Source organism: Taudactylus pleione, unplaced genomic scaffold (genome assembly GCF_031769625.1).
Source record: "Taudactylus pleione unplaced genomic scaffold, aTauple2 ptg000897l, whole genome shotgun sequence".
In the NCBI taxonomy this organism is placed as follows: domain Eukaryota; kingdom Metazoa; phylum Chordata; class Amphibia; order Anura; family Myobatrachidae; genus Taudactylus; species Taudactylus pleione.
In genome coordinates, this window is record NW_028285298.1 from 3,419,443 (window position 1) to 3,433,619 (window position 14,177).

The 14,177-nt window shown below is 49.5% G+C and overlaps 1 protein-coding gene across 2 annotated transcripts in view; it reads right to left on the bottom strand.

Moving 5' to 3' along the window:
- The window catches only part of UCK1 (uridine-cytidine kinase 1), a 32,290-nt gene that overhangs the window by 8,207 nt on the left and 9,906 nt on the right, over nt 1–14,177 (bottom strand). Inside the window, exons 1-5 of one of the 2 annotated variants that reach the window (XM_088459164.1) lie at nt 9,561–9,754; nt 2,994–3,153; nt 2,294–2,390; nt 1,869–2,011; nt 1,141–1,235 (exon numbers count right to left, since the gene is read on the bottom strand). In XM_088459164.1, the coding sequence (XP_088315290.1) occupies nt 1,141–1,235; nt 1,869–2,011; nt 2,294–2,390; nt 2,994–3,153; nt 9,561–9,650 (585 nt within the window). In that variant the 5' untranslated portion in view covers nt 9,651–9,754. Of the gene's footprint in view, nt 1–1,140; nt 1,236–1,868; nt 2,012–2,293; nt 2,391–2,993; nt 3,154–9,560; nt 9,755–14,177 lie in introns of those variants that run through there. The other variant, XM_088459165.1, reaches the window with a different exon arrangement.

The window sequence follows — 14,177 nt, forward strand, 5'->3', positions numbered from 1 at the left end:
CCTGTCTAACATCTGGTGTCCATCTAATTACTGTCTATAGCTGCATACATACACACAGAACGATTTAGTAAATGAACGATTTTAGTAAACGATTTTCGTTCATTTTTTTTTTCAAGGGAAAAATTAACGAAAATAGTTTACTAAAATCGTTCATTTACTAATATGTAATGAACGATTTTTTTTTTACTTTTATTTTTTTAACTACAAACGATTTTTGCTTATTCCCTTACTGAAAATCGTCTGACTGAACTACAAACGTGAATGCGCATGAACGATAATCGTTTTAACTCAGAAAGTGAACACATTTTTAAACAATATCGTTAACGATAATCGTTCAAAAAATCTGTGTGTGTGTATGCGCCTTATCTCTTATACTACACCCCATAAAATTACGTAAAAGTTACATATAATGTGACGTCTATAAAACTCATTTCCAGTCCTGTACGTTAGAGATGTATGCTAGTGAGGGAACATGGAAATCCAATCATTTGCTAGCATAATCTAATACATAATGCTTGTGGCCTGTTGTAGGGAAGGGTGGACAATGGAGGGTGGGACACGGTGGGGTAGATTCGTAGCCAATTATAGGGGAGGGTGGGACACTGGCTACGGATCTACCCCTCAATTATAGGGGAAGGCGAGACACGCAGGGGCAGATCCGTAGCCAGTTATAGGGGAGTGTGGGACACGCTGGGGCAGATCTATGGCCAGTTATAGGGGAGTGTGGGACACGCTGGGGCAGATCCGTAGCTAGTAATAGGGGAGGATGGGACACGCAGGGGCAGATCTGTGGCCAATTATAAGGGAGTGTGGGACAGGCAGGGGCAGATCTGTGGCCACTTATAGGGGAGGGTGGGACACGCAGGGGCAGATCCGTAGCCAGTGATAGGGGAGGGTGGGACACGCTGGGGCAGATCTATGGCCAGTTATAGGGGAGTGTGGGACACGCTGGGGCAGATCCGTAGCCAGTGATAGGGGAGGGTGGGACATGCTGGGGCAGATCCGTAGTCAGTTATAGGGGAGAGTGGGACACGAAGGGGCAGATCTGTGGCCAGCTGTAGGGAAGGGTGTACAGAGGAGGGGGGGGGACACGCAAGGGCAGAAACAGAAGGTAACAGGCAAGTATATAGACAAAGTTACCGGGAGAGAGAACTCCTCGAATGCTGGTTTGACGAAGGTGGTGTACTGCGAGAGAATCTGCTCCAGGTCTCTCCCCCGCTTCATGTCCCGCAGAACTGGGAGACAAAACACCCCTGTGAGTAGCTTACATGTAGCATTAGTAATAATAAATACACACTAACACTAAGATAACCTCTAGCCATGTAGCATATTATACGGTGGTTAAGGTACAACCCCTTCCCTGCAAAATAATAAATTCCTTTGGAAAACATTTAATTATTTCAAAAGAAAACATAAAGCATACATAACATAAAACTAAAATCATAATTACATATGCAAAGTTTTTCCTGCCTATTAATTTGCACAAATAATTAAATCTATCAAAGCAAGCAGTCCTCCCCTGATGTGACACTAGTGAGGAGCCACACTATTACCTTTACTAATTATTATTACTATTTATTAGTTGGCGTCACAAAATTCAGCAGCGCCATACACTGGGATATAGTGATCTGTTGGGGATGGGGAAAATGACATTAGGGGGTAAATTTACTAAGATGGGAGTTCTATTAAGAAGTGATGTTGCCCATAGCAACCAATCAGACTCTACTTCTCATTTATCTAGCACCTTCTAGAAGATAATACCTGGAATCTGATTGGTTGCTATGGGCAACATCACTTCTTAATAGAACTAATTTACCCCTTGGCCTCACAGACAGTCGCTAAGAAGACAAAGGGTAGGAGAGACTTACCCCTGCGGGACAGCCTGACGTCGGAGTCCGTATCCACAAACAGCTTGAGCTGAAACATGTCCCTAATCTCTTGGTTATAGAACGCCAAAATCCCCTCGAACAGCAAGACGTCGGCCGGATACACTGTAGTGGTCTCCGACAACCTGGTGCAGTAAAGGACAGTAAGGTGCGCAGTCCACCCTCAGGGAGCGACAGTACAATGAAGACGAAACGCTATATTTTTTATTTGTATATATATTAGGACAGATACATTGGTAACATTCAGGGTTGAGTACACAATTTGTCCTAAAACATGTGCACGCTGATCGTACGACAGATGAACCGAATGGTAAAGAGGCTGAGCAAAAAAACAATAAAAGTATTATTAAAAATTGCATCTTGACGACGCTCCCTTCACCCGCATGAGTGTAACGCGGGGGCCTCACCTGGAATGAGTGACAAAGTCATACGTGGGGACGTCCACTATCTGCCCCTCTAATATGCTGGTCAGCGTCTGACACATCAAATCGTTATCAAAAGCGTCTGTGAAGAGAGTGACAACATGGAGAGACACGGGTGTTACCGGGAATGCTGATTATCCTATGATCATAGAGATTAAAGAGGATAATAATATGCCCTATAGATTGTAAGCCTACGAGCAGGGCCTTCCTACCTCTATGTCCGTCTGTTATTACCCAGTTTTGTTCTTATAAGGTCTCCACTTGTGAAGCGCAATGGAATATCTTGTGCTATATAAGTAACTTAATAATATGACTAGTACGTAGGGGTGGACTCAATGATGTCTATTTAGGAAACACATAGTGAAGTGTAGGTGCCAGTGATATTGTAAATACACTCTCCATAGCATGTGCACAGTGGTTAGCATTGCTGCCACACAGCACTGGGGTCATGAGTTCGACTGCTGAACAGGGCCTTATCTGTGTGGAGTTTGTATGTTCTCCCTGTGTGTGTGGATTTAGACCGTAGGTTCTATTGGAGCAGGGGCCGATAAATTCTGTGCAGCGCGGAATGGAGATTTACAAGATACCGATTTCTATTACATCATAAAACTAACACGAGCAGAACTATAGCTGGTCTATTAGCAGGAAGGGCGGCTTAGATCCGCAGACACACCGCGGCACTCACCAGGGTGATCGAAGTTGTACTGTCCCTTCAGCGCTCGGGCTTTCTGCTCGGGGGTAAGTACCTTGTAGAACCGGTCCTGGCTCAGAATGACGACTTTCCTCTGTCTGTGATCCACCTCGTTCTGTCCCAGGAGCTCCATGATCTTCTCACATACTGTGGACTACAGCAGACGGACAATATCAGGATTATTATCCATTATACAGCGCCAGCATATTACACAGTGCAGGGATGATGATACATAGGAGTGACATACAGGGGCATGAATCAGAAGGTAGACACGCTTACACTCTAAGAGGTTGGGGGGGCACGATACATAACTTGGTGGAATAACATGTACAGTAGCTGGCGGTGGGGAAAGTTTATGGGGCTACTGTAAGGTCAACTTGTCATCAGCCACCAATAAGGATGCAGACATTGGCGACTGACATCACTGTGCAGTTGCCGGCATTGCCGTTCGGTTGGAATAATGAGAGGATGGGGGAAGACGCTCGAGACAGCCAACTGTTCTTCACTATTTATATCAGTGGTGGGCATCAGGTGCCTGCGGGCCCCCATCGGCCCCCAGCTCTGTACCATGCTATTACTTACTCACTATGTTATCAAGTAGAGAATAAGACTGAATTCAGCAGCCGACTCCAGCGTCACGTGTGGTCATTCTAGCACCCTGCACATGTCACAACCCGTGCAGTTTCGCTTTCCTGCCTGGGGAGTCGCTCTCTGCTCTGGTGCTTCTAGCACACTCAGCTGATGCAACAAACTGCTAAGATACAGACCAGAGTGTGCTAGAAGCACCAGATCAGAGAGCAGAGAGAGTGACACCCCAGACAGGAAAAAGGAACTGCACGGGTTCGGTCAGGTGCAGGGTGTTATAATCAACACTAATGCTGCACACACGTAACGATTTTGTTAATGAACTATTTTCGTTAACGATTTTCGTTCAGTTTTTCCCTTGAAAACGTGAACAATTTTTTGAAGTGGAATGAACGATTTTTTTCAACGATGAACGAAAAATGTTCCTTCCCTTAATGAAAATCGTTAAGTTGGACAGTCTTAAATGGACAAACTTCAAACGGGAGCGTGCTTGAACGATTATCGCTCATCGTTGTAACTCAGAAATTGAACGATTTTTTGAACGATAACGACGTCGTTATCGTTAAATCGTTCTAAAAAATCGTTACGTGTGTATGCACCTCAACAGGACATCCTCTGCAAACCGTGGGGAGGTCACGCATTAGTATTAGAATGCATGTGGGGGGGCACTTTTGTGGCAAGTGGCGTCCTGCAGGCATGTGGTGCTTTTTTTTGGAGCAATAGGAAGGTTTGAGTGGCATGTATTGCAAATGAGGGGGATTTTGGAGGTGAGTGATGTGGGGGGTACTAAATAAGGTTGGAGGGCCTCACATGCTGTAAATGAACAGATTGGCGATCAGTGATTTGCTCCATCCTCTTCCGTGCCGGACAAGGCCTTTGCCTTTGTGCTAGGGGTGGATCCTTGTGGCTATCCGCCAGCTGGGAGTGTAGCTGTGCGCCCAGTGTATATACATTACAGGTATTGGGAGAGATAAACATTATAAACAGAACGCTGCCGAAACGGAACTTTATAAATGGGTCCGAGATCTCACAGGTGAATACCTAGCGCTTGCTGGGGTGGTTTTTGTTTTAACACCGGGTGACTGATTCAGGGAGCAAAGCTGCGTTGTCCCAAGTGGCCATAAGAACAGCCTCGAAAATCATCATAGGGATCGACGATCCCTTTAATAAAGCTCTATTCTCTTCATGATGATTTGAAAGAGAAATAAGGTTGTATTCCGGCACCAGTCACCTACTTTTCACCTTTGGTTTATACAAGTGGTGTCTTGGGGGTATCCGTTATAGTGTTATTAAGTACGTAACGATTGACAATTTATTCTTTATATTATGAATCCTGGTATCAGACCTGGAGGGCACCTGATGCCCCTTATTGCTAAACGGTTTCAAAACAAAAGTTTTTGAAACACTTCATGATGATGTGATGCATTCAGATAAGACTCGGGGCTTTATGTACGAAGCAGAGGCCCCGTTGCAGGGGAGAATTTAAACCGTTACACGCAGTCAGTTGCGAAGCGCCGTTGCTTCGTAAATAAAGCCCTCAGTCTCTACATACAAACTGGACCCATGTATTTCATCGTGATGCGCTCGGCATCCCGGCGGTCGGGATGGCGACGCTTACATTACCGGCGCCGGAATCTCAACGCCGTACAGAATCCCGGTGCCAAAGGTAAGTAGCGGGATTGGTGGAGGAATAGAAAATAGGGGGAGCGTTAGGGTCTAGGAGGAGGGTTAGGGTGCGTGGAGGGGGAGGTTAGGTTTAGGCAGTAGGGGGAGGGTTAGGCACTAGGGAGGGTTAGGGCGCAAGGAGGGGGAGGTTAGGTTTAGGCACTAGGGGGGGGGTTAGTTTTAGGCACTAGGGAGGGTTAGGGTGCGGGGAGGGGGAGGCTAAGTTTAGGCACTAGGGGGGGGTTAGGTTTAGGCACTAGGGGGAGGGTTAGGGTGCACGGAGGGAGAGGTTAGGTTTAGGCACTAGGGGGAGGGTTAGGGTGCAGGGAGGGGGAGGTTAGTTTTAGGCACTAGGGGGAGGGTTAGGGTGCGGGGAGGCTAAGTTTAGGCACTAGGGGGGGTTAGGGTGCGGGGAGGGGGAGGTTAAGTTTAGGCACTAGGGAGGGTTAGGGTGCGGGGAGGGGGAGGTTAAGTTTAGGCACTAGGGAGGGTTAGTGTGTGGGGAGGGGGTGGTTAGGTTCAGGCACTAGGGGGGGGTTAGGGTGTGGGGAGGGGGTGGTTAGGTTTAGGCACTAGGGGGAGAGGTTAGGGTAGGGAGAGGGAAGGGGTTAGCATACCGACCAACAAGTGTCCATATGTTAACCCTGTCGGGATCCCGACTGTCGGCATTTCATACCCAAACCCATTTCATCTTGAATGTAGCATTGGCTGCATTTTATAAACAGTAAAGTCCTTCAGCCCTGTATTGGTCTGCAGAATTCCCAGGCACAAGCGATACAACAGTGGGTGTGGAGCATGGGGCTGCTAGAGGCGCAGGTTAGACAGGACACTGGACATGACAATTCGCTTATCGTCAGCATCAGTCACATATTAACAAAGGGACAATATTTACAACAGAGCAAAGTCTGCCACTGGCTGCCCCCGGCATCGTTTCCAGGTGGAGGAGCTGCCTAAAATCATGCCAAGGGCACTGCCTACGTAAGCATGTGGCAACAGGACATAGCTCACAATGGTGCAAATAATGCTTGTGTGCTCCTGTGGTAACTGACAGGAAAATAATAGCAATGTAATACGGTTATTACAATTATTTACCCTTTGTCATTTTTCACATTTTTGCAACAAAAATACTCTGTAATATCAAATAGAATGATCTGTAAAGATTTTGTTTTATTTCAGATATGCCTGGAATATACTGGTCACCAGAAACGCCATTGATATTCTTATTTGGCAATTTGCTCACCATGTGACAAAACGTCTTTTTATAATTGCAACGCAAATCTCTAATGATCAGATTACTTGCTCCAATGCACCTGCAGGGTCTCCTAGTCATAATAGTGACCAGCTAAGTCCATACAAAGTCCCAGTGATAATGGTGAAATACTATCGTGACCCGGTAACTCCCATTCACAATTACAGTGATAGCAACAATGCACTACAGTGTTCTCCCCAGAAATGTTTTCCATCAAAAAGTGCCGGGTGGGGGACTTCACATTTGAAGGTGCCCGAAAGTCTGAACGTCTAGCGTTCAGACCTTCAGGTCGCCGAGGTGCAGGTGCCCGCACTGAACGTCATACAGTGCAGGGGGCTCCACCTATCTCTGAACATGCCGAACCTGACAAGCATAGTCAGATTGATGGGCATGTTTAGTAGATAGACGGGGATGGCAAGGACCCAGCATGCACACGCATCGCTGGTCCTTGCTGGCTATCCATTACCCGACTTTGTGAAACAATGCGACCAAAACCTCCTGGTTTTGGTCGGATTGTTCACAAAGTCGGGTAGTGGATACGCCCCTTTAGAGGCCCAGTCGTTTGCAGCTTTTTCATAATCAAAGTCTGTAGGATCCGGTCCCGCTAGTGAAATCAGCATCACGTTATTTAGTGCTGGCACCATAGAATTTATTTTTTATACAGCTCCCAGATACAGTGTCCCCACAGATATTGTCCCCACTTGCTGAAACCACAGAATTTTGTTTTTTTCAGCTCCCTGATACTGTCCCCAAATATTTTTTTTTTCAGCTCCTACACAGACAGAGAATGGACACAAGTCTACTCTCTTTAATGTGTTCAGGCGACTGTTCCCATCTGATCAGCAACGCCTGTGCTTTTATACAGGGGAGGGATCTCTGCCCTCCAGCCTGACACCACCCTGTACTGTGACGGGCCCGAGATGCACCACCCGGCACTCTCCCCTGCTCCAATGTGCTGCATCCCCATACAACCTACTGCCCGGCACCGTCGATTTGCTGGTCTCTTTCCTCCAGCTCAGGTCGGTCTCCTGCAGTGCCTCTGCATCCTCTACAGGGCGCGCTGACCCTGGTAGCCACCGCAGAGACTGTCCCGACTGTCCCAGTGCTGTGCGGCCACCCTCCTCCGCAGCAATGGTAAGCGCTGCTCTCTGTCACTGCCCCATGATGTGTAGTCTGGTCTCTGTATGGGTAGCGAACCACGGTGACACCCCATGCCTGCCTACACTCCCCTGCCTTGCATCTGTGTCTAGAGAGACGGTTAGGCTTATGGCTATGACCAGGGCCGGCTCCAGGGGTCTGAGCACCCTGTGCCGGCCCAGTACACTGCGCCCTGCTATCCGAAATTGGGGGTGTGGCCTCATTACCATATGCCACACCCCCTACGTGACGTTATTTGGAGGTGTGCCCACATGGCACGCCTCCAAATAACGTCAGGCTGGTAGTGAAGCCCAGCCCTCCGTCACTGGCTGGGCTCCCCCCAGCCTTCTCCCGTCCGTGAATGGATGCCGCACGCATGCCCGCAGCATCCATTCACACTCTGGGGTCCCCAACCTCCCGATTCACCACCCACGGGCCACTTCGGCCCACGGGTGGAACAGCGGAACAGTACTGTCCCGCTGAAACCGGGATGTTGGGGGAGGGGTGCGCCCTCTATGGGTGGCGCCCCTGTTCGACCGCACTGGTCGAACACCCCTAGAGCCGGCCCTGGCTGTGACCTTGTGTAGTAGGGATGTGTGTCTCCCCTGCAGTAGTGTGTCTCACCTATACCTGCAGTGCCTTAGAGCCTACCCCCAGTACTGCCTGTCCCTAAGCATCTACTTACCCCCAGCTACTATCTATCCATACCACCTCTCCCCAGTACTGCCCCAGCTGATTTCTACCCTTAACCCCCTACCCTTAGCTCTGTCTGCCCCTAGCTCCATCCTTGCCCCCCAGCACTTTCCCAAAGGCTGTCTGCTCGTACCTCCTCCCTGCCCCCAGCACTGCCTGTACTTACCCCCCACTTCTCCCTGCCTCTATCTCCAGCTCTAACCCAGCTACTGCTTACCCTTCACCCCCTATACCCCAACTGCTATCTTCCCCCAGCATTGTACCGTAATATGTGATGGGACCCAGAAAAAGAGGAATAGGACCCCAATTTTTTAAAGTGAGGGGTCCCTGGGATCCACTCATTTTTTCGCTCACCACACTATGACAGTGATAGTGCACCATGGCAGGGGTTCTCTAACTCGGTCCTCAGGACCCCACACAGGTCACCCAGCAGGAGCACAGGTGTATTCATTACTCACTGACACATTTTAAAAGATACACAGGTGGAGCCAATTATTTAACTTGTGATTCTGTGAGGAGACCTGGAAAACATGCACTGTTTGGGGTCCTGAGGACAGAGTTTGAGAACCTGTGCACTATGGTAACCAGGTGACTCCCAGACAGTATGACAGTGATAATGCACTATGGTAACTCCCATACACTATGATAGTGATAATGCACTATGGTAACTCCCATACACTATGACAGTGTTAATGCACTATGGTGACCAGGTAACTCTCATACACTATGATAGTGAAAATACACTATGACAGTGATAATGCACTATGGTAACTCCCATACACTATGACAGTGATAATGCACTATGGTGACCAGGTAACTCTCATACACTATGACAGTGATAATGCACTATGGTGACCAGGTAACGCTCATACACTATGATAGTGATAATGCACTATGGTGACCAGGTAACTCTCATACACTATGATAGTGATAATGCACTATGGTGACCAGGTAACTCTCATACACTATGATAGTGATAATGCACTATGGTGACCAGGTAACTCTCATATACTATGATATTGAAAATGCACTATGGTAACTCCCATACACTATGACAGTGATAGTAACAATGCACTATGGTGAGCACCAGGTTATTGCACTAATGCTCCCACTCACCTGGTCACTGCTTGTCTGCTATATCTCTGGCAGCCCCCCTCTCCAGGTACCCCGGTAGCTATATCTCACCAGCACGCGGGCCATGTCTCACACACACACCAAAGTGCACCCCTCACCTTGCCGCTAGCGGTGCCCCCGCTCACACCGATCAGGAAGGGCCGCTGGTGGCCGCGCTCCGAAGCCTCCAGGTTCCCCGCTGAAGCCATGGCCAGGACAACCTGCGGTCAGCGGGGTTTACAGAAGGACTACATTACCCACAAGCAACACGAGCACGCAGCACCTAGATCAGCGAGAAGGGGCGCACCGCAGAGCTTGCCGGGAGTTGTAGTTCTATACGCCAGCTGTTGCGCAGGCGCAGGCTGGGAGGGCATGTGACTGGCCGGGAAGTGACAGCTCTGGGACATATGAGAGTTGCCAGATAAGTTACTGTGTGCAGGGAGAGAAATGAAACTGAATCAGCATATTGCCTGCATGTTCCTCCTCCTAAACACTCCCCCTCCAAACAAACAGCCTGCTGACTGCTGCTGCTGCAGTATTGCCCATGGTGTTCCTGCAAAGACAGGACTGGAAATATATAATAATTACTACTGATATAGGCTGGATAATGATTACTCCTGATATAGCCGGGATAATACTACTGATATAGGCTGGATAATGATTGCTACAGTACACACAAGTACCATAGGTGCAAGGAGTGTGGCTGCTATGGAGCCCAGAGCTGAGGGGGGCCCATCTTCCTTGTCAAAGTTACATGTGTTATATACATTTTTCACCATTGGGTGGTACATAGGGGCCCTTAAAAACTTTTGCTATGGGACCTTTAAATACCTAGTTACGCCCCTGGGTTTCCCCACCCTAAGGTATGAGAAAGCCATTGCAGGCTCCGTGGTAACCCCTTCATGCATGGGGTGAAGCGAATGACAGCCCAACCACAAGCGATAAATTCCATGAGAGAAAAGCGACAGTACGAAAATATAAACACAGCTGCAGTAATAGACAGGCACAGTATTATCCACATATGTCACCCAATATTCCTGTCACGGGTGAAAGAGGACTTGGACCCGGAGTGGAACCAGGAGAGGTTTTCAGGGCAGATTGCTGGTACTGGAAGGATGCAGGCTTCAGAGGGGTATTATTCATGAGTGGCCTGCTGGCAAGGTGGTGATCCAAACGGAAGTATACCCGATAGGTACGCAGGGTACAGGTGACTGGTAACTGGATGACTGGGGAGAAGCACAGACTGTTCGGCTATCAGCAGAAGTCCCCCTAGGGGTGGTAGCCTGGAGTAGCACTGCTGTCACACAGAGGTCTGACGAGGGTGACTGGAGTCTGGAGCGAGCAGGGTCTGAGGATAACAGCTAGGAATGGAATCGGTATGTTATACTGCCGGCCGCATGGCCGACAGAGGAACAGATCCCAGCAGCGGCAGCCCGACAGCGCTGGAAATCCCGATCGTCCCCAGATAAGTACTAACTAACCTACCCCCCTAACCCTCCCTTAGGGGTGCCTAACCCTAACCTCCCCCAAGTGCCTAACCTTAATCCCCCCTCTAAGTGCCTAAACCTACCCCCCCTTCACCGCTGCCTAAACCTGAGTCCCCCGGGGGGTTGCCTAACACTAACCTCCCACCGGGGATGCCTAACCCTCCCTCCCCCTAACCTCCCAGGGGGATGCCTAATCCTAAATCCTTCCGGGAGCCCTAAACCTAACCTAACACCCCCACGTGGCTGTCCGCTCACGGCGCCCGGATTCCTTTTGATCGGGATGCCGGGTGCTGGTCTCCCGGCATCGGTAAAATGAGCGGCGTCTACATCTAGACGCCGGTCATTTCACCCTCGCCGGGATATGACAGTCGGTAAGCCGGCTGTCGGTATGATGTCAGCCGGCTTCCTGATTGCATCCCGCTAGGAACAGGTAACAGCAAGGGAGCACAGAGAACTAGTACCCAGCTTGCACTGGGATAACCGTTGCACTGGCAAAGAAAGGACTGCTCAGCAGCCCTTAAATACCAAAGGAAGTGCATGGTTACTAGGATTCCTGATAATGCTCCGGCTGGATTGGCTGAAATGAGTCACCTGATGAAATCCAAGATGGTGGCACCCATGTTGTTCTGCAGCACTGCCTAAAGTGACCCAAACTGACACCTGCATTCAGTACTCTGTGCCTGCGTGACCCTGAGGTTTGCAGCGCTGACCTCCAGATGCCCCCGCCACAGCTTCAGAACAGGTAAGGCTCGCTGGCCCTGGACACGCACAGCCCTGGTCGTGACAATTCCAGGTGCAAAAATTCAGAGTAACATCGCCCACGTCTTTGGTTTGCCCAGACCATGGACCTGATTCAGATCCGTTCGCTAGCAAGCGTCCGCTCGTTGCTGCCGATGTTAGCTAATCTGCGCATGCATCGCAATGCGCGTGCGCGAACTACTCCTAGCGATCGGGAACTGCTCGCTCGCCCTGCAAAGACAGCCCAGTGTAATGAGTGACAGGAGAGGCCATTTGAGGGTGATAACAGGGGCAGGCCACTAAAAACGGGAGAGTGGAGGTGCAAATGCAGGCGTGCCTGAGTGTTTCAACGTCGTTTCAGAGGCGTGCATAATTAACAGGCAGCGTCATAGTACACGTCACTTGGTTTGTTTTTACAATGAAATGTCCTTGCAGTGCTTGCTTTAGGGTAGAGGCAGCCACAAGCGCTGCGATCGCATCCGATGGTGCTCGATGTACCAAGGTTTTAATATACTTCCTGGAGATGACGTGCGCTAGTGGGTGTCTGTACATACACTAATGGTCGTCTGCATACACACAGTGATCGCTCGCCAAGACATAGTGGGTGTGCTTATGCCTTGCCGTGCGATCGCCTGCCATGCCGTCACTTAGCCGAATTTGCATACGCAGGGAGCGAGCGGCCGCATCTAGCGAACAGGTCTGAATCAGGTCCCATGTCGTAAAGGAACAAATGCAAACACTTATTTGTTGGAGCCATTCCCCAAATGCATGAACTATACACTTTTCTGGACCCTTAAATTTCATATAGTGCTATACAATATGGGACTATTGGCAGGTATGTGTAAAGTTCTACCGGTTATGCCATTTAGGGGTGTAAGTGGGCGGAAACATAGGGTGTGGCACCACCATGGGGGCCTACTGGGGAGATGCTTCAATCTCAGTAACACAATACCTGTCATCTGTACAGATTAATACCCCTTTTACACCGGAGCTAAAACTGGGTTTTTGAAGGGTTAACCCGGGCAGCTCCCTGGTGTAAAAGGGGAGAGGGTTGGATCGCCAGGTCGAGTGACCTGGCAATCCAACCCAGGTAACTAGCAGGGTTTAACACGGGCGTAGCCCGTGAAACCCAGCTGTGCAAACAGCGCACTCCGGGTCACGATGACCTGGAGTGCGCTGCTAGCCGGCCGATTGGTCCAGCTTCAGTGGCGCTTGGAGATGACGTCATCTCCAAGCGACCACCTTCACTCCGCAAAAGCCGGGTCTATGCAGACCCGACTGCGGTGTTAGCGGCGCTGACTCGGGAATATCCTGAGTCGGCGCCGGCAAAATTCCGGGTCTGATCCGGATAGGAACTTTGGGGGTCATTCAGACCCGCTCGTGAGCGTCAGGACGCTCGCAAGCGGGTCGATGTTCCCCACTGCGCATGCGCACGACAGAGGGAGCTCCGTCGTGCGCATGCGCGAGACCCGGGGAGCGACAGGCTTTCCATCGCTCCGGGTCTCGCACCAAAGGGGGCATGCTGTCGATGTTGATTGACAGCACGCCCCCATTGGTGGGCGTGCCGGGGGCGTGCCTGCCAGACGGAGGCGTTCCCATGGGAACGCCTACCGTCTGAAGCCGGCCCCACTGACATCACTAGTGATGTCAGTGGGAGTGATTTTGGCTCTGTGGTCACCCACAGTTATACGAGCGGCCAAGAGGCCAAGGAGGTCCCTGATTCAGATCGAGCGCTCTGGTCAGAGCGTTCAGCTCTGAATCAGGCCCTTTGTTCCAACTTCGGGTCAGACCCAGAATTTAGGTGGAAAAGGGGTATTAGATTGGACAGACCAGATTTAAGGGCCTTTTCCAGACATCCAGACTACCTTGAAGTTGAAATGTATGTTCACGTTACGTGGCGGCATTGCACATATGAAGGCCTCATCAGACAGGGTATAGCCACGTATAGGCACGTCAGGATGGGATATGCCACATCCTCACAGTAGTGCGTCCAGGACTATGAAGTTGCTGGCTGCTGGGCCTCCCCCATCCTCGTTTCCTAATAAGACCCTTTTAATGTCGCATTCACCTACAGGAGGTGCATTCAGTTCCCATCTTCCAACTGTCCTGAAATGGGAAATTAAGTCCTGTCAGGTCTGTCCTACCCACATCAGAACAGTAGGGACATAAATGTTAAACAGTGATTTGAGCATCTTAATCTAACAACCTGGGGTACAAGGTACAGCTATAAAATGGCAATTAGCCCTTTATGAAAAAAAAAATATTGGTAAATAAAACTGTTAATTGTTATTGTGTTTAAAATTAACCAGTTGGCTGACAAATCCACAGTAGAGGGACCTATGTTTGTGTACAAGATTCAATTCCCTATAACAGTGATTCCCAACCTCGGTCCTCAAGGCACACTAACAGTCCTGGTTTTGGTGATATCCAGGCTTGAGCACAGATGGTTAAATCAAAATAACTGAGGTACTAATTAAGTCACCTGTGCTCCAGTATGGTTATCCTCAAAAC